Source organism: Plecotus auritus (genome assembly GCF_963455305.1).
Source record: "Plecotus auritus genome assembly, chromosome: 3".
Classification (NCBI taxonomy): domain Eukaryota; kingdom Metazoa; phylum Chordata; class Mammalia; order Chiroptera; family Vespertilionidae; genus Plecotus; species Plecotus auritus.
Genome location: NC_137772.1, coordinates 86366337 through 86393571, shown reverse-complemented (window position 1 = coordinate 86393571; position 27235 = coordinate 86366337). Strand labels below are relative to the sequence as shown.

Sequence of the window (27235 nt, the reverse complement as noted above, 5' to 3'; positions counted from 1 at the left end):
CGGGACCCCTTGGGGGATGTCGTAGAGCCGGTTTCGGCCTGATCCTTGCAGGCCAGGCCGAGGGACCCAACCTGCCAGAGGAACTCTGCTCACTCTGTGAACAACCTTTGAGCCACGACACCGCCTCAGGTGTGGCCGGCTGGGGAGGGATCGTGGGAGGTTGGCTCCGCCGTCTGGCCCATCTCACCCAATCCCACCTTGCTGGCCACCTTCTAATTAATTTCCTTTCAATGTGCACGAATCCGTGCACCAGGTCACTAGTGAATAAATAAAAATAAATGCTGCAAGTTAATTCATTTACTTGAATAATTAAGCAAGGTCTGTGTTTATCAGGATGAAAAACAAAAAAAAAGGACACCCAAACATAGACACACCTACATACCACTTAGATTTGTACTAATGATTTTTGTAATAATAAAGCAGGTTTTAGTCTTGAGTTAGCAGTTAAATGTACAGGTAGCTAAAATTTGATTTTATAATACTAACTGAGGTAGATATTGTAAGGTAGCTGACAAAATCCACCCACAATCCCCTGTTTTCTTTGCCTGCCTCTACAACAGGAACTAAGAAAGTAAAATACCACTCATTTCCCGAGCCTGCCTGGTAACGATGAGTGCCCAGATACACATTTCTGGCCAGTGAGACACAAGCAGAATATGCTAGTGCAGTTCTGGGAAAGCTTTTGCTTTCTTGGTAAAAGGGGACAGATATGGCCTCCTATGTCTTGTCTTCCTTTCTTGACTGTAGATGTGATGTCTGGGGTAAGGGAGCCGAACTGTGACCAGAAGTGATAGGCACAGGATGATGAGCAGTATGCCATGGGAAGAAAAATGCTAAGCTAGAAAGAGGCGTGATGACATCACTGAGTAGCTGGTAATGCCAGAACATATCTCCAGACTTCTGGCTATATAAAAAACATTCCACCTGTACTTGCTGAAACCACTGCTGGTCAGGTATTCCGTTACCTGCAGCCCTATGCGTTCATAATGGAGTGACTATATATGTATAAAACTTCACAGTTTTCAGGGGATTTATTATCTTGGTTGATTCTTACAAGAAATCGTATGGAATAGGAAAAGCAGATACTTTTATACAAGAGAGCATGGGGCTCCAGAAACACCAAGTGACTTAGCCAAGATCACAGAATAGATGGCAGAGATAGGAACTGAAGGTAAACTCTTGACTTCCAACCCAGTGCTCTAGCTCACCACACTGCCTCGTGGTGGGCCCTGCAGCATGGCCTACAGCTGCCGAGTAACAACAATGGAAAAGACCACACAGGGTGGACTTTGGTATCTCTCTGAGTCTCAGTTTCTTCATCTGTAAAATGGGGATAGTAATAGTATCTACTGGTATCTTACAGGGTTGTGATAGAGTTAACGAACAATTTGAAGGATTTTAGCATAGTTCTTTTCCCAAGGAACTCATATAATACGCATTCAAATGTTAGGTGGTGGTGATTATATCATGCTATGTTATTTATGAAAACTTAGATGTGCTTTATAGCAGGGGGTAGCCTCTTGTTTTCTGAAGCATGGTTGGAAAGGCATCAGAGAGACCTGGATTAAAACCTCCTCTTCTTTTAACTTAATGACCTTAGGTGAGTTATTTAATCTCTGTGAACCTTAGTTTCTTCATCTGTAAAATGGGATCATTAGTAGTTACACAGACACTTGTTGAGAAAGATTAAATGAGGACATGTAACAGTGCCTGACACACAGCCAAAAGCTCAGCAGACATCAGCTGTCACCCTTCTCTCTGACCTTGTCTAGCTGCCATTACCGGTGACTGATAATCAGCTATGTGACGCTGATGACCTGCCAGCTTCAAGATCCAAGGGTGAGGGTGCTGGACCCCCTGGGGTTGGGGGGCTTAGAATTAGGTGATGGGGAGAGAGGGATCCCTTAAAGGAGGTTTTTTTCTTAATTTTATTGTAAAATATGACTGCATTTATAAGAGATTGGAAAAAATCACATTTAAAATTATTTTTAATTATATTGACACAGTATTATACTAGTTTCTGGTATACAACATAGTGATTCAACATTTACATATCTTACAAAGTGATCACCACAATAAGTCTTTAACCATCTGTCACTATACATAGTTAATACATAAAAATCCCTGATTTTTAATGTCTATGATATTCCATCCGATGGCTACATCAACACTGATTTAATCCTTTTCAAATCTGGAGGGCATTTCGGTGATTCCCACTGTTCTGGTGTTGGACATAATGTATGTGATTTTCGTGTGGATGCTGTGATGATTGAATACTTACGATGTGGTCATGCTGTTGGGCTGGGAGAGGCCACACCACATCTTGGGTGCCGGGAACAAGCTCTTTCCCCAGGAACTCAGGCTGTCAGTCCCTAGCACTGCCAATAGCACCATCTTCCCAACACACCCCACCCCGTCCTGCTGTGATTTTACTCTAGCACCTTGCATCTTGCCATATGATTTTCTTATTGTAACTTTGTGTTTATTACTGTTTCCCCTTGCTAACAATGTAACACTCCTGAGGGCAGGGATTCTTGTCGGTTCTGTTCACCAATGCATTCCAAGTGCCTGAAACAAGTAAATGGTACATAATAAATATGTCAATAAATGTTTGCTGAATGAATGAGTGAGTGAATGAATGAATGAACTCTCTGGGTAAGAGGCTTGTCCTCAAACAGAAAGTGCTTAGGGAGGGTTATCATCCATGGTCGCAGAGTTGCAGACTTTTGTCCTTGACTGGAAAAGGTGACAAGGTATTGGAGAAGTAGTTCCTGGGTGTGGAAAGCAAGAAGGCCTATTCCATGTGGAGGCAGGTGGGGAATTGAAAGTGAGAACTTGGCAAGCAGCCACAAAATTGTGAGTTGCGGCCACCCACTGGCAAGAGCAGGATGACAAAAGCACCTGTCCATTTGACAGCCCTCTCTCCAGCCCCCAACAGTTGTGACAAGCACTGTTCATGGTGTTCTTTCTTACCAAGCCTGCCTGTGGCCTCAGGGTCCTTCTTAACCCACTCTTCCAGGCAGCCATGGCCACTGATGCATAAACTGAATCCTATTTGCCAAGCTCTGGGACAAAATAAGATTTGTGAACTGTAGGAATAAGTCAGCCATGGCAGAATCAGAAGTCTGGATTTTCTAATCCTTGGCGAGGTTTTAAAAAATAAATTGTGGTAAAATATACATAAAATTTACCATTTAAACCATTTTTCAGGGTAAAGTTCAGTGGCATAAAGTACATTTACATTGCTATGCAACCATCTATCTCCAGAACAGTTTTCATCTTGCAAAACTGAAACTCTGCACACGTTAACATTAACTGCTCATTTTACCCTCAGGCCTGGTTTCAATGCCTGTATTTTTTCAATATTATTTCCATGCTGCTTTATCTTGATGTTCAGTAAAATCTTTTAGAAAACATACCTATCTCAGCTGTGCTAGCAGAAAGGCCTTTTATCCACACTTGAGCCAGAGCTACAGAGCCGGCCTTTGGGGGGCCAGAGGGGGTGACTGTGGTGGAAATCAAGAGTGAGGACAGCCCTGGGGACGTGAACAAAGGGGACAGAGCCCGGCCTGCGGGGCTCACCTGCCCTTCCCCACCCAGAAATAGCTGCAAGGTGTGCTCCAAACTCCAGGACCCTTCATTTATTTCACGGAACTTGGAGGCTAACGCCTGAGTCCAGAACTTAAAGACTCTCAACCTCTGCCCACAGCTGCATTTGGCTGTCCCATAATTCTAGGTTTGAACAATAATAAAGAGTCAGCGTCTCAGTCCCTGGATTCTATGCCTTAGGGGCTTAATCACAAGGAACAACAATAGCCTATAATTATTGGAATCGAGAGAAAAAATGTAAAATTGCCAAGTACAAACAACTGAGATGGGGCAGAGTGGAAAGAAGTGGGAGTGTCATAGAGACCAGGCCCTGCAGCGGGCTGGGACTCCTGGTCGCTTCCTGCTAACCCTGCTGCCGGCCTCCCTGCAACCTTAGGGCTGCCCTTCCTTCTCTCCGAGCTCTCGGGCCAATGACTGAGACCTGCACGTGCAACCTGATCCCCTTCCCGTCACAGCTCAGGCCCGTGGAGGGGCTCCCAGGGACCTCACACAGACAGGCAGCCTTCCACGCAGCATTAAGAGACTTGAAAATGTTACCTTTTGGATAAGTTGGTTTAAGCCAGAAAATAGGGAGGTCGCCGCAGAGTTCTATGACTTTGGCACTCAAGAAGCTGTTGTCCTTCACGGGCTGGCCCACAGCCACCCAGACAAGAGAACTTTCTTCATACTTAACTGGCATGATCTTGCCTTCCTGTAAGTAAGTGAAAATGAAATGCATTGAGCAAGAAGGCAGTGGAGCATGCTGAGTATTAAGATTCACCGGTGGGTAAAAGATTACTCAGCTTTGTAAAAACTGAACGAATGCATCCCCCCCCCCCCCCCGCCCGCCCCGACACACACTTTAAGGTTCTAATCTCTACTCTTTGTAGCTCTCTCCACAATATTCAGCACCTGCCCGAGCCTCGCCAGCCTGCCTTTGGAAGCTGGAATGTGTGGATATAGTATCCTGAGTAGAAGTGAAAATTACTTGATACCGGCTTTGAGCTTTGGGTTAATCTGATGTTTTTGATCAAAGATGTTTTTGAGGAAAAGCAATTGAATGGCCCTGGAATCCTACAAAGGATTGAGGAACGCTCCATTTGGAGTGAAAATTCTTTGGGGTTTTGTACTGAACAACAATGGAAAAAGCAAGCGATTGGTTCTTTGATGTCATCAGTTCAAAGTGTTATTTAACATAAACCATTTCTCCCTTTCCCAGCTCTAACAAAACACATTTCAGCTGTTCTTCACATCGAGCACACCACTGAGGTTTCAAAGCTAAGCCCTGCGTTTCCTGCTGCAGCACGATGCTGAGGAAGGTTTGATAACCCAGGAGACCAATTTATTTTGCCAGGTTGTTCCTTTCATGTATTTATTAGTTTGCAGTAGTTTGGAGAAATTAAAATGTTTTCTCTTTATTTTGAGCCGAAAGCAGCACTTCGTTTATGCTTTCTCCCCCAGGCTTATGGCTGCATTAGAACAACTCAGAGTTATTGGAGGAAGCGGCTCCCAGGTAATCTAGTTATTTACCTTAAATTAAATGGCTCCATCCAGGAAATGAATGCTCTTTGGGTGTAATAGCTTTTTAAAGTTATACAAAACTGATGAAAAATTTATAAGAGCAAGCGGTGCATACATCTACCCCATCATAATTGAAAGTGTATGGGGGAAAGAGTGGGGTGAGGGGACAATGCATATAGATGCATCCTACAAGCGAGGAATGTTAGGCAAGCCTCTGGCACAGCTGTCTCCCCAATCTCCTGTCTCCCTCCCTTTCCTGGCAGCACAATCTGCTTTGGTTTGAGGCAGCAGTGTGCCTGGTCCCAGGAGAGACTCTTGCTTTCTCAGACCCCACAGATTTAGGAGAAGTTGCGGGCGCCGTACGAGCAGTTCTAGACTATGAGGTCCACGCGGGAGGGTGTTGAGGCTGCTCAGCCTCTCCCTGACATTCTTACGTGAATGTGTGGCAAGTTTGGAGCTGGAAGGAAAGGCCGAAATAGTCAGAGATGCTGGTCCCTGAGCCTCCACATTGCTTACTATGGAGCAAACAGATCCTTATTTCAGTTACTCTACGTGTAGTTTTCTGTTAGTGACAGCCAAACACATTCCCGAGTCACACGAACGTATTGTCTGAATTTGGTTTTGTCCATCAGAGGATCCACCACACACACATAAACAAATCAAACACAAGAAAAATAATTCAATCCTATGGCCTGGGAAGAAAATCAGATGCAGACAAAGATTTAAATACAAACTATTCACCACAGTGAATTATGTATTCAAAAAATTATTTTGGATTATTATTTTAATTGGTTAAAATTGAAGATAGCTGAACAAACGACTTTTAAAATTATAATCATACTAGTGGCCTGGTGCACGGATTCATGCACATTGAAAGGAAATTAATTAGAAGAAAGATTCATGCGGTAATTACGTTACTGCAAAAAAATACATGTCAAAATAATATATATAATATAGTATTATAAAATTAAAACACGTGTGTGATTGATGCCAGCAAGAGCTTTATATGTATCACGCATGCATAAGTTAACATTTATTTTTAAACTAGAGGCCCGGTGCATGGATTCGTGCACTGGTGGGGTCCCTCGGCCTGGCCTGTGGAGATCGGGCTGAAACCAGCTCTCCAATATCCCATGAGGGGTCCTGGATTGCGAGAGGGTGCAGGCCAGGCCAAGGGACCCTACTGGTGCATGATTGGGGCTGGGGAGGGACTGCAGGAGGGCTTCAGGGCATGTCCGGCCTATCTCGCCCAGTCCTAATCAGCTGGATCCCAGCAGCAAGCTAACCTACTGGTTGGATCATCTGCCCCCTGGTGGTCAATGCGTGTCACAGTGACTGGTTGAATGGTCCAACGAACAGTCGGGCACTTAGCATATTAGGCTTTTATTATATAGGATTGCCAGTGCATGTTATATGTACCGGCCGATCAGTTGGACGGTCGGATGGATGGACAGCCGGTCACTTAGCCTTTTATATATATAGATGATGACATATAATACATTCATTCTAATCTGCATTTTAGAAGGACTAAAGTTGAGTGAAAATAAGAATGTACAACAGCACAAAAATTCAATTATGAAAAGACTATCACGCACATGAAGAAAATTCAACAAAATGTGAACATTAGCTATCTGTGGATTATGCAATTGTGGGTGATTTTCTTCTCTGTTCTTTTATGTATCTTCTAAATTTTCTATAATGATGAAGTACTTTTTTTTTTTTGGTTGTTTGTTTTTAAATGTGAGTTTTTTAAAAAATATTTTTTTTATTGATTTTTAAAGAGAGAGAGGAAGGGAGAGGGAGAGAGAAACAGCAACATGATAGCAAAACATTGATCTACTGCCTCAGGCACACCCCCTACTGGGGATCGAGCCTACAACTGTGCCCTGACCAGGAATTGAACCAGCAACCTGTCATTGCATAGGACAATGCCCAGCCAAATGACCCACATCAGCCAGGGCCAAAGTACTGTTTTTAAAAATGAGAAAAAAATTGTTTTTATTATTTTTTATTTTATTATTATTTTTAAAATCTTTATTGTTCAGATTATTATAGATGTCCCTCTTTTCTCCCCCCATAGCTCCCCTCCACCTGGTTCCCACCCCACCCCAGGCCCTCGCCCTCCCCCCACTGTCTGCATCCATAGGTACTGCATACATGCATATAAGATCTTTGTCCAGTCTCTTCCTGCACCCCCCACACCCCCTTGCCCCGAGAATTGTCAGTCCGCTCCATTTCCATGCCCCTAATTCTATTACATTCACCAGTTTATTCTGTTCATCAAATTTTTTATTCATTTGATTTTTAGATTCACTTGTTGATAGATATGTATTTGTTGTCACTTTGTTGTTCATAATTTTTTATCTTTACCTTTTTCTTCTTCTTCCTCTTCTTAAAGAATACCCTTCAGCATTTCATATAATACTGGTATGGTGGTGATGAACTCCTTTAGCTTTTTTTTGTCTGTGAAGCTCTTTATCTGACCTTCAACTCTGAATGATAGCTTTGCTGGGTAGAGTAATCTTGGTTGTAGGTTCTTGCTATTCATCACTTTGAATATTTCTTGCCACTCCCTTCTGGCCTGCATAGTTTCTGTTGAAAAATCAGCTGACAGTTGTATGGATACTCCCTTGTAGGTAACTAACTGTTTTTCTCTTGCTGCTTTTAATATTCTTTCTTTGTCTTTTGCTCTTGGCATTTTAATTATGATGTGTCTTGGTGTGGTCCTCTTTGGATTCCTTTTGTTTGGGGTTCTCTGTGCTTCCTGGACTTGTAAGTCTATTTCTTTCACCAGGTGGGGGAAGTTTTCTGTCATTATTTCTTCAAATAGGTTTTCAATATCTTGCTCTCTCTCTTCTTCTGGCACCCCCATAATTCGGATATTGGTATGCTTGAAGTTGTCCCAGAGGCTCCTTACACTATGTTCATATTTTTGGATTCTTTTTTCTTTTTGCTCTTCCGTTTGGGTGTTTTTTGCTTCTTCGTATTTCAAATCTTTGACTTGATTCTTGGGATCCTCTAGTCCAGTGGTTGGCAAACTGTGGCTTGCGAGCCACCTGTGGCTCACAAGCTGTGGTTTGCTGCTCTGTTGACTAATGAGTTTGTCAACCACTGGATAGGGGCTTAATCACAAGGAACAACAACAGCCTGTAATTATTGGAATCGAGAGTCTAGGTCAGTGGTCGGCAAACTCATTAGTCAACAGAGTGGCAAAAGGCGGCTCGCGAGCCACATGTGGCTCGCGAGCCGCAGTTTGCCGACCACTGCTCTAGTCTACTATTGAATCTCTGTATATTATTCTTTATTTCAGTCAGTGTATGCTTAATTTCTTATGTATCTCCCAAATTTTCTATAATGACTGGTCTTTTCCATTTTTTTGGCATTCTCACTAAGATCCTTGAAGGTCTCACTAAGTTCCTTGGAGGTTTCTAGAGATTCTTGAGTAACCTTATAACTAAGGTTTTGAACTCTATATCCAGTAGTTTGCTTTCTTCCACTTCTTTCATTTGTTACCTGTTACTTTGTCTCCGCATTTTGGCTGCTTCCCTGTGTTTGTTTCTATGTATTGGGTAGCTGCTAAGTCTCCTTGAGTTGATAGAGTGGCCTTGTGTAGTAGGTGTCCTATAGGGCCCAGTGGCTCAGCCTCCCCAGTCACCTGAGGTGGACACTCTTGGTGCACCCCTTTGTGGGCTGTGTGCACAGTCTTGTTGTAGTTGAGCCTTGATTGCTGTTGGTATCACTGGGAGGAATTGACCTCCAGGCCAATTGGCTGTGAGGACCAGCTGTGTCTACAATGGAAGCGCTGCTGTGCAGGAGACACCCTTATGGGGCAGGACTTGCTTCAGTGGGGCTTTGGTGCTCACCAAGTCTGCCCCTTGAGTGTGTTACTTATGGATGTGAAGAGTTGTAATCTGGTATGGTCTCACATTGACCACTGGGTACACTGGCTCTTGGGTCTCCAGGGAGGTGCAAAGCCAGCCACTGCCTGGGGCCTCCCAGCAGGAGCTACAGAGAGATCTGCAGATTCCTCCTCTTTGTATTAGGTTTGGAAGGGCCCAGACGAGGCCCCGCTGTGAAGCAAGGCAGGCTGGTGCTGGTGTTGGATTTTGGGCCTTTTATTGATAGGTTTGGGGCTCCCTGACCCAGCTGCAGCTTGTTTGACAGGTTTTAGGCTGAGAAAGGACAGGCCATTCATATGCAAAAGTCTTTGCGCACAGCTTGGGTAGGGATGTAAATTGGGTGGGGCAGGGTCTCAGGGAAACTCCAGGGAGGAGCAAATAGCAATGGCTGCCAGTCAGCCCTGCACTGGGGAGGTCCCAGCACAGAAACAATGACCGCTGCAAGCACCTCTGTCTGGAAGAAAGCTGCCCCTGCATTCCTGCTCCAATGCCAGACAGTCCAGTTTCTCCCCCTGTGTGTCTGGGTCCCCCAGAGTCTCGCCTGGCACTGGAGCTCAGAGCAAGCGGGAGCTTGTATCTCCCTCCTGATTAAAAAAGCAGTGCACCCGGGTGCCAGCACTTTCCACGCCTCCGCACCTCCTACCAATCTCAATGTGCTTTCTTCTTTACCTCTCTGGTTGTAGTACTTCTGCTCAGCCAGCTTTCCTGTGGTTCTGGGTGATAGTTGTTCTGTCTTTTAGTTGTAATTTTGATGTGGTTGTGGGAGGCAGCAAGTACAGGTGTTTACCTCTGCCACCATCTTGGTTCTGAAAAATTGTTTTTAAAAAACCCAGAATATGTACTGCAAACATACAGCTAGGGGTCTGGTGCTTGTGGAAGGCAGCAGAGCATGGGTTCCATGTCTACTGGGGATGCTGCCAAGGATTACAGTCACCACAGGCTTTCTAACAGAAACGGAGTGATCTACGAGAACGGCAGTGCAGTAAGAGAAGCTCAAGGGCAGAACAAAGGTCTTGGTGTCACTGTTATACTGGGCACTGGGAGTTCGCAGTGGGAGGCAGCCTTCTGCTGGGGGGAGGCACGGCTCCTGAGGGCACACGGAGGCAGCTCGGAGGGAGGGACGGAGCCATGAAGGCCCGGCATCACCTCACAGGACGAATGGCTGGGGAAACTGGGAGTAGGAAAGAAAACGGAGGACATGCTAACGAGCTTTAAACCTCACGGGTTTGTTTTGCACTTTTGTTTTGTTCTGTGGTCTGAGATACCTTCCGCTGCGGCTCCTCGGAGGGCAAGCAGCCGGCCAGTCTCCAGGCACTTTGTTTACCCTTGTTTTTCCTCTTTTGCCTGGGAGGACCAAAGGTAATCATAATAAAATTAACAATGATAGCAGCAGCCACCTATTCATTATCTAGTAGTTCTAGGGCCATGGGGATGGTGTGCGTACCCCTAGTTTGTAGATGACAAAACAGGCTCACAGAGGTGAAGCCACAGCCACAGTAGTGTCAGGGCCAGATGTGAACCTACATTTTTCTGGTGCCAAAGTCCATTTTTGTTCCACAGACGCTGCCACAACTCAAATGGAAGACAATAATGAATGTGACCACTTTGTAAACCCTAAAGTATCAAATAAATGTAAGCTATTATTGTTAAATGTGTCTTTAGAACTCTGTGTGCAATCCTTAAAATAAATGTTTATAAACTCAAGCTCAAAGGCAAGCTATTAATAACAAATGGGAGAGTTATGTTTTTAAAAAACCTCACAAATTTGACAAATAGAAAAGACATTCGATACATGTTGATCGAGCTTCATTGGGTTGAACTTGAACCAAAGGGAAGAAGTTGTGGGGGAGCCATCTCAGCTCAAAACGGTTGGAACTACCTCCCAGGAAGTTGCCTGACACGCAGGTAATGGAGCGAGATGCCTCGCGGCTCTTTCCCTGCAGAGGCTGGGGCATCAACTGTTGGGATTTTCGGAGGAACTAAGGCCCCTCTGATGAAGATTCTAACATGCAAAGTCCTTTATGTTTTTTTGATCACTGATTGGATAGTTCCCTATCATCAGGCAAATATAGGCCATGTGAAACCATCCCTGTTAAGCACTTTAAAATACGATTTTCCAAAACCATTAAATATGCTACATTACGTAAGAATGACCACTTAGAACCAACCAGGAGGACTAGAATAGTTTCAATTCCTTTGGCAGAGAAGAACTAGAATTTATGTTGTGGTCTCAAACCTATCGAGGAACTGGAGACAGAAAGGGTTGTGCCTTCAAGCGACATCTGCCAAGCCCTCCGGCTGCCTGGGGCCGCTGGTACCCACCAGTTCTGAGGCGATGCTCTGCTTGGCCACGGCGCCCACCTCAGGAACGCGCGCCTTCACCTGTGCTTTGATGTAGCACTTCTCTCCTCCCGCAAAACGGATTCCTGTGATACCCTAGGAAAGGAAATAAAAGTTGACCCATCCATTTATCCACCTGTACATTTCTTCAATGAATTGCGTGTCTACAGCGAGCCAGGCACTGTTCCAGGAACTGGGTATAGGGATGCACAAAACAGATGGAAGCTTTGCCCCCATGGAGCATAACTCTTAGCATTCTTTTTTTTTTTTTTAAATATATTTTATTGATATTTTACAGAGAGGAAGGGAGAGGGATAGAGAGTTAGAAACATCGATGAGAGAGAAACATCGATCAGCTGCCTCCTGCACACCTCACACTGGGGATGTGCCAGCAACCAAGGTACATGCCCTTGACCGGAATCGAACCTGGGACCCTTCAGTCCGCAGGCTGACGCTCTATCCACTGAGCCAAATCGGTTTTGGCACTCTTAGCATTCTTAACCAAATATATGACACTGAGATAGGTGGTAAGTGCTATGGAGAAAATAAAGCAGGTGTGAGAGAGGAATGACCGGATGGGGCTTTTGTCAGTGGGGTCAGGGAGGCCTCCACCAGGGGGTGGCATTCGAGCTGAGATGGAGTATGTTAATTGCTCCATCTTTCCCTCAAGCTCAGGTGAAAGGCCATCCTTTCTAGGCAGCTCTCTCTGACCATCCCAGGCTAAGGGGGCTCCTTTGCCTCTGACTTCGAGGGGCTCCTGACCCCCACGTCTTCATCCCTCCCTTGGCGCTTAGTTCTCAGTGCCTTAGTTGTCAATGTCATCTCAGGTATAAGCTTCTTGAGATCGCTATCTGAATCTTAGCTCTTTCTTTTGGGTGATTTCACAAAGATTCTCAAAAGATGTTGGTCCAGATTTGTAATTCCACAAATTCAGATTTTTCCTAAGTTACCAAGCCCAGTGGAAATAGTAAAGGTTTCTACAACACCAGGAGTTCAGCTTTGCTGTGAGACCTTACCCAAGGATGCAGATGTTTTGTTTTGTCCCCTGTGAGATATAAACAGTGTCTCCTCGTCTGCCTGGGGACGCCTCAGCCCAGGCTCAATCAGGGCTGACAGCAGCGCTGACTCCCCTGGAGCCCGTGGGGCCGCTCAGCACTGTCCCCAGAGTGCTGGCTTTCACCTGCTGTCAGCTTCAGGACTAGCGAGTGGTCAGAACAGCATTAAAGGTCTACAAATTTTTGCCATAATAATGTAGACACCAACCCAAACCTGCACATCTCAGCATCCTGCTGAGTTGAGACAAATGTCAGGAAGATAAGAACTTGTTCCAATGTCAATGCCAAGGAGTGGGGGGAAGATCAGCATTTAGAAATCCAGGGGTCCTGCCTCAGGATTCAGCCATCTCCAATGAAGAGAGAAGCTGAATGGAAGTCATGCGTGAGAATATTCATGGAAAGTGACACCATGTGTAACCTCAGAGCCAGCGGCCCCACAGATGCTGGTAGGTGGCGCACTGAGAACAGAGAAGGACAGGCTCATGCTTCCTACAGCTCCTCATGGGTTTGCCTTGGGGCCTAATTGGCCATGTACCCACATGTGACACATGTCCCTCATTTCTCCCAGCATCAGCTCTCACCCAGAGGTGGCGGCCTGATGCCCACTTTACAGAGGCTGCCTGCAGAGGTTTCCAACTCACTGCACCCAAATCACCTGGAGAGAATTTAAACACACAGGTGCCTGGGCCTCTCCCCAGAGATGCCCATGTAATTGGCCCGGGTGTGCCCAGACCCTGGTGTGCTTAAAAGTTCCCCATGTGTTGACCAGGCGCAGGCCAGGCTTCAGACCACCCATCCAGGGGGAAGGAACACGTTCAGGGGAATAAAATTTTAAGTGACTAATGTTCATGTCACCCCCAAATTCATATGTTGAAACCTAACCCCCAATATGGTGGTATCTGGAGGTGGTGTATTTGGGAGGTGAGGCCCTCATGAGTGGGATTCAGGCCCTTATAAAAGGGACCTGTTCTGTGAGGACACAGTGAGAAAGAGGACCCAGGAACCAGGCCCTCACTAGACACCCAATCTGCTGGCGCCTTAAGCTTGAACTTCCCAGCCTCCAGAACTGTGAGAAACACTTTTCTGTTTAGAAGTCGCCCGTCTGTGGCAATTTGTTACAGCCGCTCCAATGGACTAGGACAGTGGTCGGCAAACTCATTAGTCAACAGAGCAGCAAACCACGGCTCACAAGCCGAGGTTTGCCGGCCACTGGACTAGGACACAGGCTTTGGATCTCCGTTTCTTCTGTACCAGTTGCTCCCAAACTTTCCCGTGCTCCCATCTCACCAGGAGGCCTTGTTAAATGAAACAGCGTTGGGCCCCACCCTCAGAACTGATTCAGTCACTCGGTTAGGAGTGGGGGCTCACCTTTGCATTTCTAACAAGCTATTAGGTGCTGCTGCTAAGGAACACACTCTGAGAACAGCTGCTGTCATGGGCCTGTCCTGAAGGTCTATTGCTCTTATTCTGCATGGAAATCTGGGGTGCCTAGTTTGAAAAACAGAAGGCAGGGGAGGGAGAGAACTGCCACACGTGTCCCCTTAACTGCAAACCCTCATGTCCTCTGAATGTGAGATGGGCCACACGAAACACCATAGAGCAGCCGTGGGCAAACTACGGCCCGCAGGCCGGATCCGGCCCGTTCGGCTGTTCTATCCGGCCCGCGGAGCCAAAAGAGCGGAGGGTTCTCTTGCTCTCCCCTCCGCTCCTTCACTTTGAATTTATATTAGTTCACACAAACACTCCATCCATGCTTTTGTTCTGGCCCTCCGGTTCAGTTTAAGAACCCATTGTGGCCCTCGAGTCAAAAAGTTTGCCCACCCCTGCCATAGAGCCATTGCCATGTCCCCAAAGGAGAAAGCTGATTCTACTGAAGGATTCCCAGCCTGGACTGTGAGTGAGTGTTGAGTTAGTTCTGATGGTCTGCACTGGGCAAGAGAACTGAAACACCCTAGGGAGGGCTCTGTGGGAGGGGACTCGCACATAATAACCACACGTCTAGCTACAAATCCTTATCAAGCAGCCAGATATAATAAGAGAGTAAACAGAGGGAACGGAAAAGCACAAGAAAGCCAAGCAAACCTTTTGTTTTTTGCAAACAAGGCTGGTGATAATGAAGAAATTTGCTAACAAAGACAATGAATGAAGAGTCCAATGACCTAACTTTGTTTTATCCTCAACCACAGATATGTTTATTGATTTTAGAGAGAGGAAGTGGGGGGGAGCGAGAGAGAGAGAAACATTGATGTGAGAAACATTGATCTGCTGCCTCCTGTACGTGCCCCAACTGGGAATCCAACCCGCAATCTTTTGGTACACAGGATGACGCTCCAACCAACTGAGCCACCCAGCCAGGGCTGACCTAACATTCTTCTATCAAGAGCCAGGTAATCGCATATTAGCCACATACTTTTTCTTTCTAGAGGATCTCATCTATTTCTGTGGCTTAAACCAGAAGTTCCCAAGGAGGGCAAGGGCTCCTACCCACAAGGGACACTATCGAAATCTAGGCCTTTAGTGGACATGGCCCAGGAATGCTGGTCCCCAAGCACAGCCCCGGAAGGTCCTGAAGAACTAACTGCTTGGGTCCTGGTGAAACCTGATTGGGAGTATCTGTGCCTAGAACCTACCACAGTTTTACACATTAACACCAAGTGATTTTTTACACAGTTTTAATGTACAATAGCTTTCCTGGGAATGCAATTACTGTGAAAATAGAGAGAAAATGGTATTTTTGTTCACAGTTTGAAAAGATTACCTGGCATTTAATCTGCCAGCATACATTTTCAGCTGTGGTAGTGACAGTGATTCAACTCTCAGAACAAAAACATGACTTCCATTTTATTTTCTTTTTATTTTATCGTTGGGGGCCATAATGATTTTTGAATAAAACCTGGTAGGTAGTTTATCTTTTATTCTCCTCTAGCTTTTTAAATAAAAATTTCAAATATCACACAGTTAAAGGAATTGTATAGTGAACACCCATATTTACCCACCAGTTTATTCTGTCTTGATTTCTAACCGAAATCTTTGTTACATAAACAAGGCCTGAGAGGACCGGCGCAAACCACAGCACCGATGCTGTCGAGGGTCTAACTTTCTAGAACGGAACTCACCCGCGATGAACTAACCAGCTTTTGTGTCCTCAGGGCATTGACGAAGACTCCCTGACTAACTCTTGCCAGGCTCCTGAGTCCTCCTTGTGACTGAGTCGACCTTGGGCTCTGTCTTGGCCTGCTTATTCCAGTTTTTGCCAGAATCCTGCCGAGTCAGCCCTGGTCTGAGCACCCTTGATATCTGATCAGCCTGGCCTGCCTTTAGCAGAAAATCCTGTTAGGTCAGTTTAGTAAAGAATTACTCTACCTCTTAGTAATTTTCCATCTACCAACACTCCCACTCTGGCTGTAAATCTGATTTTTCTATATTGTGTTTAGAGTTGAGCCCAATCCCTCTCCTCTACTGCAAACCCCACAGCAGTAGCTCTCCTTGAATAAAACCTGCCTCACCTTCTCTAACAAATGTTCTGAGTCGCTTTTTCTTAAACAGCGCAGAACCTGCAGCCCTTTGTTCCATGCTGTTCCCTCTCAGGAGGTTCTTTTTACCACCAGTTCTACTAAAATCCCAGTGGGGTCCTGGGTTAGCAGGGGAAGCCATTCACTTACAACTCAGATACAGCCGTGGGCAAACTATGGCCCGCAGGCCGGATCCGGCCCGTTCGGCTGTTCTATCCGGCCCACGGAGCCAAAAGAGCGGAGGGTTCTCTTGCTCTCCCCTCTGCTCCTTTACTTTGAATTTATGTTAGTTCACACAAACACTCCATCCATGCTTTTGTTCCGGCCCTCTGGTCCAGTTTAAGAACCCATTGTGGCCCTCGAGTCAAAAAGTTTGCCCACCCCTGACTCAGAACCTTTTCCAATCTGGTCTCACCTGCATCCCATTCACTCCCCTCCCCAACCTTCAGTCACATTGGGCTACTTAGAACTCCAGGGCAGGCCTGTGAATTTGTGTTCAGTGTTCTTTCCAAGGCCTGGAAGGCCTGCCCCTCCTTTTCTGCTGGCTGAGATCCTAATCATTCTTCGAGACCTGGTTCAACTGTCACCCCCTCTGTAAAACCTGCTCCAGCCCCTGATGGGCAGTGATTGCCTCCCCTCTGCTCTCCACGGCTCTCTGCTCCACACTCAGTCAGTGCGCTTCCCTGGCCACCTCTGTGTGGGTATCTGCCTCCTGGGCTGGACTGGAAGGTCTTTGTTGGGGGGGAACAAGTGTCAGTCATCTTTGCATCCCCCATCTTTGCATCCCTTGCACACAGTCAGTCCCAATAAATGCTTCTTGAATTTGGTTTAAAATATAGGGGAATTATGCAGCTACCATGGTGGTGGACACATGTGTTTTCAAAAATCCAGGCTTGCCCTGGTATTGTGGCTCAGTGGACAGAGCGTTGGCCAGCACAACACAGGGTCTCGGGTTTGATTCCCATTCAAGGGCACGAACCTAGGTTGCATGTCAATCCCTGGCCCTTGTTGGGTGTGTACAGGAGGCAACCAATCGATGTGTCTCTCTCACATCTTTGTCTCTGTCCCTGTCTCTCTCTCTCTCTCTCTCTCTCTCTCTCTCTCTCTCTCTCTCTCTCTCTATCCCTCCCACTATCTCTAAAAATCAATGGGAAAAATATCTTCAGGTAAGGATTAACTACAACAACAAGAAGTTCAGGCTTATTTAAACCCAGAAGAGGTTCTATCCATCATAAAAATGTTCTACTCACCAGTTCTGACCTAGAGAAATGTGGAAGCTATCCAACAGAATTGATCAGTTTATAAAATATGTTTGGCCCTTTTGGCCCAGGAGAACAAAACACATCAGTACCATTATTAGAACCAAAGGATTATAAAACAGAGGTGCAGGTTTCGGATTAAAATATTTTAAAAGTCTATTCCTGATATATACACTTCTTGATAGAGATGGATCCCTTTTTATTCAGCTATGTAGCTACCTTTGCGTATCTTGGTATTGTGGCACATCATAGGTAGTCAATTTTGCTTTGAATTGAATGATGTGTGTGTGGGAGTCACACTTTATAATTTTATGTTGAGTAATAGAAAGAAAAATGCTGTTACCTTGTCCTGTGTCTTGCAGTAAAAGCCTTTAATAGGTCCAGAGAAATTATCCCTGTGCACTGACCAGAACCAACTGCAAAGCCATGACTGAACGAGGTGCAGCTGGGCCCCTACGGCTGCGGTGCCGTCCCAGGGCCGAGCCGCCTGAACACAGCCAGTGCTTCTTGTTTTCAGATAACATCTAACCTCACCAGGCTCTAATGCAGCATCTGTGTGGTATCCAAAAGGGCCTGTGAAAGTGTATTTTGGTATCAACAGGGGAGTTCTTTCATTCTGATGAAAATCACCTCTAGTTTTCCTCATCCATCAGAAGAAGATGGTCGGGTGAGATGTTTGTGGGCCAATAAATGATCAGAAGAAACATTATTTTTTCAAGTGCCTTTTCTTCATTATCAAAACTCACCTATTCCAGCTGCAGGTTTAACAGGAGAGCACAAATAGCGGCGCGCTTCCTTATCTTAGAACGTGAAAGGGAATACGGTATTTATGCCGGCAAACAGAAAAGTCGGCCTGCAGTGACACGCTGGTTTGCAGATGGACATAGAAGCATCGATGCTTAGCTTAGTGTCTCAAATTGCCTGTAAGCTGAATTTTTGAAAACAAACATGGCTGACTTTTTCAAAAGAGACCAGAATGTGCTATCTGTAAAAGGCAGTAGTCAGAAAATATATGATGTAATAGGGGAATTTCTCCATGCTAATTTTCTAGATTAAATGGGAAAACTACAAAATTGAGAAAAGCATAGGATAGGCCCTACCTGTATTTGATTATTAGGTCATTAAAATCTCCCTCCTCTCTGTAAGTTCAAAAAAAGAGTTTGCCACTCTCGGATAGTGTGAGTACTTTATTCACCGTGTTGTGGATAACTGCTTGGAAAGAAATAGCTCTTGTATATGGTTCTGCCAAGACTTCATATAGTTCCAAGAACTGTTCTTTTCAATGCCAAAGTGGTGTTTTTTTTTTTTCATTTTGAAAATATTAAAAACAAAGAGCAGTCCTTTCTCAGAGAGAATCTGCCATGAGAACCGGTTACCGATGGGATGTGTGTGAGAGATGCTTCTCCCTGGATGAGAAAAGCCCCCAGGCTGCCTGGTCAAACTCTCTAAATGCATGAACTATACTCACATTCTGGAAATCATTGACTTCAATGGCCTCTTCAGCTCCACTTCCCATCTTAAAGGTCTCCAAATTGTTCCCAGCATCTATTTCCATTGACCCATCTTGTAATTTCCCATTGATGCTCATGGTGTAATGGACATTGTAAATCTGGAAGTGAACATACGACTAGTGAGCTTTCCTTTTAGAGCAATTCAGGGATTATCTCTGGACCTGCAGTAAACGAGGTAGCTTTCACATTTGTCAGAGATACACCGAATCATCCTTGAGAGTAACACATTTGTATATGAGAACTTACCTACATACTAATAATTTAATACAATGAATTCTTTAAGAACACCTTAAAAAGTGCTTGCTTCTGCAGCACATATACTAAAACTAGAGGCCTGATGCACGAAATTCATGCACGGGGGTGGGTGGGGGGGAGTCCCTCACTCAGCCCGGCCTGCACTCTCTCCAATCTGGGAACCCTCAGGGGATGTCCAATTGCCTCTCGAAATTTGGGACCGCTGGCTCCTAACCGCTCACCTGCCTGCTTGCCTGATCACCCCTAACCACCTCTGCCTGCCTGCCTGATTGCTCCTAACTGTTCCCCTGCTGGCCTGATTGCCTGTAACCGCCTCTACCTCGCCCTGCACCTGGGACCCAGGATTCCCTCTTCCGGCCAGTTGTAAGTACCAGGACCCAGGCTTCCCTCCCTCTTGCCAGCTGCAGGCACCCAGGACCTGGGCTGGCTTTGCCCGGGCTGGCCACAGGGGACCGTGGGGCGGGTGGCTTGTCCCTCTCCCAGACCACAGCCTGGCTGGTCCCCATTCCTCTCTCGCAAGCTCATTTGTGCCTGGCTGGTCCCCATTCCTCTCTCATGAGCTCATTTGTGCCTGTTGGTCCCCATTCCTCTCTCCCCAGTGTTGAGTGTCTGAGCCGTTACAGCATGAGGGCATGACAACCATTTGCATATTAGCTCTTTATTATATAGGATTGGAACGACACAGAGAAGGTTAGCATGGCCCCTAAGCAAGGATGACGTGCAAATTCATGAAGCAAATTCCATATTTAAAAAAAACTCACAGAGAACACCTTAAAAAAAAGTAAAAACTTTGACATCTCTGATACTAATTCAGATAGCTTGGTGATTCGCAATCCTGGCTCTGCATAGAAGCATCTGAGTAGAATCTCCAGCTACCATGCCTGGGGTTCCTTCGGACCAGTCAAATCAGAATCTACAGGGTTAGGGCTTGGGCACAGATCTCTCTCTTTTTTTTTTTTTTTTTTTTTTTTTTTTTTTTTTTTTTTTACAGGAAATTCCACTATGCAGCTAGAGTTGATGGATAAATGAAAATGGATGAGCTAGATGGTTAACTGGGCTATTAAATGAACAAGTCTGCAGAGGCACCTCAATTTGAAAGTTTAAAAAAAAATCTTTTGGTTAAGATTTGGCATGGAATGTGGTATATAAGAAGGACTTCAGACCAAACTGGGATTGCCTCATATAGAGCAGCATTTGCAGAGAGCAAGGTCAATGTGCACATCTGTTTCAGCTCAAAATGGGAGTTACTCATTTCAATGACTCGGTGGTGCGGACGTATGGGGTTGTAGAGCCTTTTGTTATGAGACATGTGGGGGGAGAGGGGAAGGCTTGGCACTGTAGATGGGCACTGATCCAGGAATCAGAAAGACAGGTGGCCACACCACCCATCCCTGGGTCTTGGGAGTCGCCTTGAGTATAAAATGAGGAGGTTGGACCTCATAGGTGGTTTTTCATTTATGACTTTAAAGCTCCGAGGTTTCAGAGGTGGCCCAGAGCTGAGGGTGGCAGAGCAGGTGGGACTGTGAGTCTCCTTTCTTCCGGCCCACCTACAATTTAAGCAGAGCCACTCGGCTTCTGTTTTACGTATTGGATTTCTGAGTAAAATCTTAAGAAAAACTTTGCCATTAAAAATTTTTTTAAAAAAGTTTACCACTAAATTAGATGATCCCAAGGGCTCTCTTGGTTTAGACGTCTTGGTAGCACACTACTTTAAAAAAATAATTCCTGCTCAGTGTGCTGCTGCCTGGAGAACCTTCTCTGAGTTGTAGAATAGTAGGTGGGTTTCTTTTCTTTCCTTACTTTTTCTGACTTAGAGGCATATATATGTATATATATCTTATATATACTATATACTATAGCTCTTATATGATCCCTAGGCCTGGCCAGCGATTGAAGTGCGAGCGTCTAGCATGATATGACAGGTCCCAGCTGACCTCTGGGCCCTGGGCAGCACCTGGGCCCCTGCTTGCACCTGCTTTGGCCTGGCACCACCCGCTCACCTGCTCCACCATCCCGCCACGGTCCCCCTCTTGTTGGGGCCCATCAGGGCCAGCAGCGCCTCCACTGCTGCCTGCTGCCAGCACCTTGTCACTGATGCCTGCCATGTTCTGCACCGCCCCCTGGTGGTCAGTGCACATCATAGCGAGTGGTTGAACTCCCGGTGGAATGACCACCAGAGGGGACAATTTGCATATTAGGCTTTCATTATATAGGATGTAATATATAAATTCTTTAAAGGGGGAGGGAATGAGAACTGATGAAAGGCATTTGCTACGGTCAGTAGATCATTACCACAAATAGATTCAATTCAAGTCTGATTTTCTTTCTCCTTATGAAGAATGTCTGCTACATGAACAAACACTGGGAAAGGATCTGCTGTTATTGGATCATGACTTGTGGAAAACTCATTATTACAAGACCCACAGGCCATGCTTTTATTTTATCAGTGGAGATGCAGAGATGGCTCTGCTAGCCTCTAGCCTTCTAGGCTGCAGCCTTCATTCAGCAGAACAGAAGCTACTGCGCCCTAGCTCCACCGTGGAGCTCCCTCCCTGCAGCGCAGGGTCTCCCGGGCTGGCCTGAGGAGAGAGCCACTTCCCGGGTTCTAATTTAGTGCAGCTGGAGCACAGCCCACCGGCCTGGTTTCACTTTGCAGCTCAGGTGGCCTGTGCGATTCAGCCCCGTTTGGGAAACCTGCTTTCTTTGGCTGAGGCAGTGCTTTCTTCGGGTTTAGACAGCAGATTGTCCTGTCCCTGTGCTCTCTGAGCAGCTACTGTTCACGCGGGTCAATTGCGACTGCCAGAGGGAGCACGGCAGACAGCACTCTGTGAGTTCCTGCCGGCACAGCGTCATTCACTCAGGCACCACGAGGCTCTTTCTCTGGAAAGCACTGCACATAAGCTCTCACTAGGGAAGCAATGCAAAACTTAAGAAATCAATGATGTCCACCTTTTAGCAGGTCTAAAGGACACAAGATTTCGACACTAGAAGAATGGCTTGTGGTCATAAATTTCACTTCCCTCCACCACCACCTGTGTCACCTTCCTCCCAGCAAAGACTTCCTGACCAAGCACAGGCATTGCATTCTTTGTCCTGCAGCTCCAGTCCATTCTTTATACGCAGCCCACAGCCTGCGTGGGGCGGCAGCGAGAGGTCTGTGCCCCCTGAGGCTATGGGGCAGTGGTGGTAAACAGTCTGAAATTATTTCCAAAGTACTGGGCCCCGAGCTCAGAAGGAGGCTGGGCTGATGGAGCAGTAATCACATTATTTCCTCTAAACTGATGGAGCTGCTGGCACCTAAGGCTATTTCTATCCAAGTACAATGAAGTTTATTATTTGCCAAAATTCTGCTCGATAGGGTGCCTTTTGCAGCCAAGGATATTTGCTAATGAGTTTCTAATAAAGCCTGGCTTCTCTGAGATTAATTACATAATGTTTAGGACAATGTCTAGAAAAATCGGTCTGAGAAGGAAGGCCCCAGCAGTGATCTCACTCCCTATCCCACGGGGTAGGGTTGTCAGCTATCTCATATTGGTGGGAATTTCCCATATTTCAATGCCTAGTTCTATGTACAATAATGTTCTATGTCTGAAACATGGCCTCAAAATTTGAGCCTAGACACCTGTCTATAATTATTAGCACTTGGATACTTCATAGTCCTCCAGCTGACTTCAAGTACATAAACCTGTCTTCCTGGGATTTACCCATATGAAAGGGATAGGAGGTGAATTACAGCTGGTTAAGTCAAAATAGACGAGCAGCCCTAGCCGGTTTGGCTCAGTGGATAGAGCGTTGACCTGCAGACTGAAGGGTCCTGGGTTCGATCCCTGGTCAGGGCAACATGTCTGGGTTGCAGGCTCGATCCCTAGTAGGGGGTGTACAGGAGGCAGCCAATCAGTGATTCTCTCTCATCATTGATGTTCCTATCTCTCTCTCCCTCTCGCTTCTTCTCTGAAATCAATAAAAACATATTTTAAAAACAAAATGGAAGAGCAGAGGAACAGATAATTTCCAAAGATTGCGTAGTCCATTTGGTTGGGGGTGTCTTTCTGTTTGACAGAGAGTTGCCTTTGTTTATTATGTTTTGTTTGGGCCACTTAGATTTGTATTCAGGGAAAGCAGACCTGTGTATGTGCTGGGCATAGATGGTGCCAAATTTGCTGTGTTTAGTATTTTATGATTTATTTTTCAGACTTAAGTAATCTGGATCAGCATCGAATATTTTGGGAGTGAAAAACAAAACAAAAGAAAACAAACTACCGCAGTGTTCTTCATTCTCCTGCTTGTCTAGGAAATAGCGATAACTTTGATTGTTGGCAATAAAATATGATACACTATTCCTCTGTATTCTTAGACTTTAATACTGCTCTCTTGAACCAGATAATCAACCGTCTTGCAAGAAAGTAAAAGATATGAAAAAAGGGAGCCCAGCTATTCAGTAAGATCTTTCAATCTCTCTTTTTAGAAGCTTGTCAGTTAGCTGTGTTTGCCTTGAATGCCAAAGATATTCATTTACATATATCACATGATGAAAATCTTTACCAAAAAATAAAAATAAATAAAAATAAAACCACAAAAAAAATCCCAAAGCTATTTTTATCCCCAAGTGACCTGTAGCATTGAGTTTTTGTCATGTAAAAGATAGCAACTACATTCAAATACCATACCATTTCCCAAGGGATGACAATCTAAACTCTGCTATTAATGGAGATGTAGATATTGAAATCATTCCCATGTTCAGTTGCTGCTTTCAAATATGAGCATCTGGCCCAGCTTCCATATTTAAAATACAAATAATTTAAGGCACTTTTCAAATGTACGCAAAATACTGTGCAATTCTGATCTTACAAATCGATGCTTGTAAATTTGATATAGTCTCTAAAACAGACTCCGCGCTAAATGGCATGCTTATCTACTTTAGGCATTCGAGTTAAAAATACAAATTAGGTGGTGACTGCAGAAGATGTTATGTGTAAAATGGTTGAATTGCTTTCAGCACCATTTTCTCTAAGTACTGGAATTCGTTCACGCTTTGAATTTCACGGTGGGAGAGAGGGGGGAGCAGCAGTCACAGATCCTCTGAGGGCAATGATTAAGAACCTGCCCTTTGTGTGTATCCCAGAGATGGAGTTCTTTTCCATTAGTCCAGATAAGCTTCTGCCAGCCCTGGCAATGGTCATCGAGATAAAATGCCCCCCTTTCCATAGGTGAACAAAATTCAGACTTCTTAGAGAACACACTGTAACTCTGCCTGGTCAAGTTAGAAGCACCTTTTATGCTCCTCGAGGGCCCTGGAGCTTTAAAATAAATAGTTGCAAGCAAAGAAAGTAGGACAGCAGTCCGTGAAACAGCCACCATTAAAGCACACGTGACTAGGCCAGTAGGCCAGAATGGATTTTTAAAAAGATTTGCCACTTTTAAGGAAGTTACACCCTCCCTCCCCCCGACCCCCGCCCCCCCCCCCCCCCCCAACACACACACCTTAGAGCAGGTTGGGAAAGCGCATTACCACATAAGACACACGCAAAGAAATAAGCAAACAAACAAAAACTCCTGGAAGGTCAAATTCGTTCCCAACACTAGGTCTTCACTATCTTTGTCCCAGGTTCTTGAAGTCACAGCCTTTCTCAGCAGAGAGAGGCTGTTCCATTTCTTCCCTGAGGATGAGTTAACCGAGGCCAGAGGAGTGACACACAACTGCTCAGCGGAAGCGCCAGACTGTTCTGCAGAAAAGGGCTTTCCTCGAACCGTCCAATGCATTTCCCTTCTACTCGGCTACTCTACGTTTTAATATTGTCCCTTAAAACCCTGACTTGCTTTTCTGCAAAGTGTCCTAAGAGCAGAAAGCAGCGTAGTGGAGTTGGAAGGCAGAAGGCGGAAGGTGCCCGGGAAGCCAGAGGAAAGCAGATGCGGGGCTGGGAGGCCCTGCCAGCCGCCCAGTGCCCCCCACAACCCCCCCACGCCGCGCGGTCCAGCGCTCTGCCGCCACCTAGCGGGGAATATGCGCATGACAGAGAGGACCCCACCACCCCGCGCACCTCGGGGTCCTGCGCGCCTCCCCGCCCTGCGCATCCTCCCTGACTTACGTGATTGTCACTCCCCTTCCAGAAGTAAAAGGCCCCGATGGCCCCGAAGAGCAGCAGCAGCGCCCCCGAAATGAGGACCACAGCTCCGATCTTGAGCAGCCGTGCGGGGCTGGAGGGTTTCACTGTCACCGTGGCGTACGCCTGCGGGCGGGGACGGAGGGGGACGGATCCCATCTGCGCCGCCCGCACCCGGAGATCCCCGCGCAGCCCCCCCGCCCCGAGGATAGGGAGTGGGGGTGGGAGACAGCTCGTCCTGAGCTCCGCCGGGCGCCCTCGTTCGCGGCGCTCCCTCTCGGGCTCCCTGGCACTCAGGCGTGGGGCAAACTTTTGGCGGTGCAGGGCCGCCAACACCCCGTTGATTTGCACTCGCCGCCGGCCACAAGACGCCCCCTCCTGACACCCTTTTCATCCTCCCCTTCACACCTGTCTGTGGATCCGGTGACCCCTGCACACGCGCCCCCCCACACACACACTCGCGTGGGGCGTCACCATCCGCATTTGGGCGCCCCACCTTGCTCCTACCTCCCACATTCGGTGGCACAAATCCCTGACGCCCTTACCCTGCGAGTGGACTAACCCGGCAGTGGGCTGGGACCCCTGGTACTCACCGGGGGACTGCAAAACTCGACGTCGTCAGGCCCTACCAGGGCGATGGGAACTTTGTCCGAGTTCTCCGTCATGGCTGCGGCCGAAGGAGAAGACACTGTGAGGCTGGCGCACGCCCTGGGCTCTGTCCCGCTGCCCCGACGTGCAGGGCTTTTCAACGCCCCACGCGCGCGCACGCGGAGCCCGGGTCCGCCCGGGTCAGCCCAGCGGTGCCCACCCCTTGCAGAGCCTCACCTCTCCCCTCCCTTTCCTCTCCCGGCCCGGGCAGCAGTGAGAGCCCGTCCCTGCATTCAGGACACACCTTCTCTCTTGTCTACTGACCACCCCCTTCCCCCCCCCCCCCCCGCCCCACATACAACCACGTCCTAGCAAACCAGAATGTGGCGGGGGTGGGGATGGGGGTTAGGCGGGTGCGTAGACCAGGATGCTGAGTCCTGCGTGCGCTGCCACGAAATGCTAAGTTGCCAGGACTCTTTCTACCATCCGAGGATCTCCTAAAATAAAAGTCCGAGGGCTCCGTGGTGCACCTGGCTGGCGGCCGTTTCCCGCTGTGTCTTTGTACCGGTGCTGGGAAGCTGGTGGGACAGGACAGAGAGGAGAGCAGGGTCCTGTGGGTGGGCAGGGGCACTGGCGAAGGTGTGCCAGGTTTACACCAGCCTGGAATGGCTGGATGGCCCCTGGGATTGGAACATCTTAGAGATGGCCCCTGGTCACCAGTTTCTCGAGGTTTAGGGGACGGTACAGAGGCAACAAAAATGGGGGCCAAGCAGAGGGAAGGAGTGGGGAGACCAGAATAGAGTGCATCCTGGTTGATCATCTAAGTTAAACAAACAACAGTGGCAGAACCCTTTCTCCAAACACTGATATCTCCAAAGGAATAACTCAATATATTCCTTTGGATATAACAGGAGACGCCATCTGCCACACTAGGAGGCCATGGTACCTCCTTTGGATCCACACTTCATTAATTCAGGCTGGCTTCTGGCTTCTGCAGAGTCCTCTGCTGACGAGAAGGGGGTGAGGTGGGGTGGGGGTGCGTGGGAGGGGCTGTTTCCTGAGCAGAGGGAGATGGGTGGGCAGGACTGCAGCAGGAGGAAGTGTTGCTTGGGAGTGGATGCCCATGAGAGGGAGGACGTGTGACAAGCAGGATGACACTGGGGCAGGGGCGGAGGGGAAGACTTCCACAGGAGAATCCGCAGGACTTAGCAGGCACCGGGCTGGGGATACCGAGGTTTTAGGCAGTGTGAAAACTAATTTTCCTCCCACATTTCTAAGTTCTTCTGGATTGACTAATAATCAAATGAACACAAGAAAGATTATCAGGATAAAATAACCACTTTTTAAAACATGTCTGCATATTCAGGGATTCCGTAAGAATATTAGCCCTGAAGACAGATGGGGAGAGAAACCAAGATGGCGGCATAGGTAAGCACCTAAACTGCTGCCCCGCATAACAATTTCAAAACTACAACTAAAAGACAGAACGGACACCATCCAGAACCACAGGAAAGCTGGCTGAGTGGAAATTCTACAACTAGAAGGAAAGAGGAAAGCTCACGGAGAAGGAGCGGCAAAGAGCTGAGGTACGGAGACATGCCCGCAC

At 46.8% G+C, this 27235-nt stretch overlaps 1 protein-coding gene across 3 annotated transcripts in view; it reads right to left on the bottom strand.

Moving 5' to 3' along the window:
* CNMD (chondromodulin) overlaps positions 1–25918 on the bottom strand; it is a 30210-nt gene extending 4292 nt beyond the window's left edge. Inside the window, exons 1-6 of one of the 3 annotated variants that reach the window (XM_080658593.1) lie at positions 25867–25918; positions 25635–25708; positions 25027–25167; positions 18643–18783; positions 11331–11444; positions 4147–4300 (exon numbers count right to left, since the gene is read on the bottom strand). In XM_080658593.1, coding sequence (XP_080514719.1) covers positions 4147–4300; positions 11331–11444; positions 18643–18783; positions 25027–25167; positions 25635–25706 — 622 coding nt within the window. In that variant the 5' untranslated portion in view covers positions 25707–25708; positions 25867–25918. Of the gene's footprint in view, positions 1–4146; positions 4301–11330; positions 11445–18642; positions 18784–25026; positions 25168–25634; positions 25786–25866 lie in introns of those variants that run through there. The other 2 variants (XM_080658592.1, XM_080658594.1) reach the window with 2 other exon arrangements.
* Positions 25919–27235: the final 1317 nt, after the last annotated feature.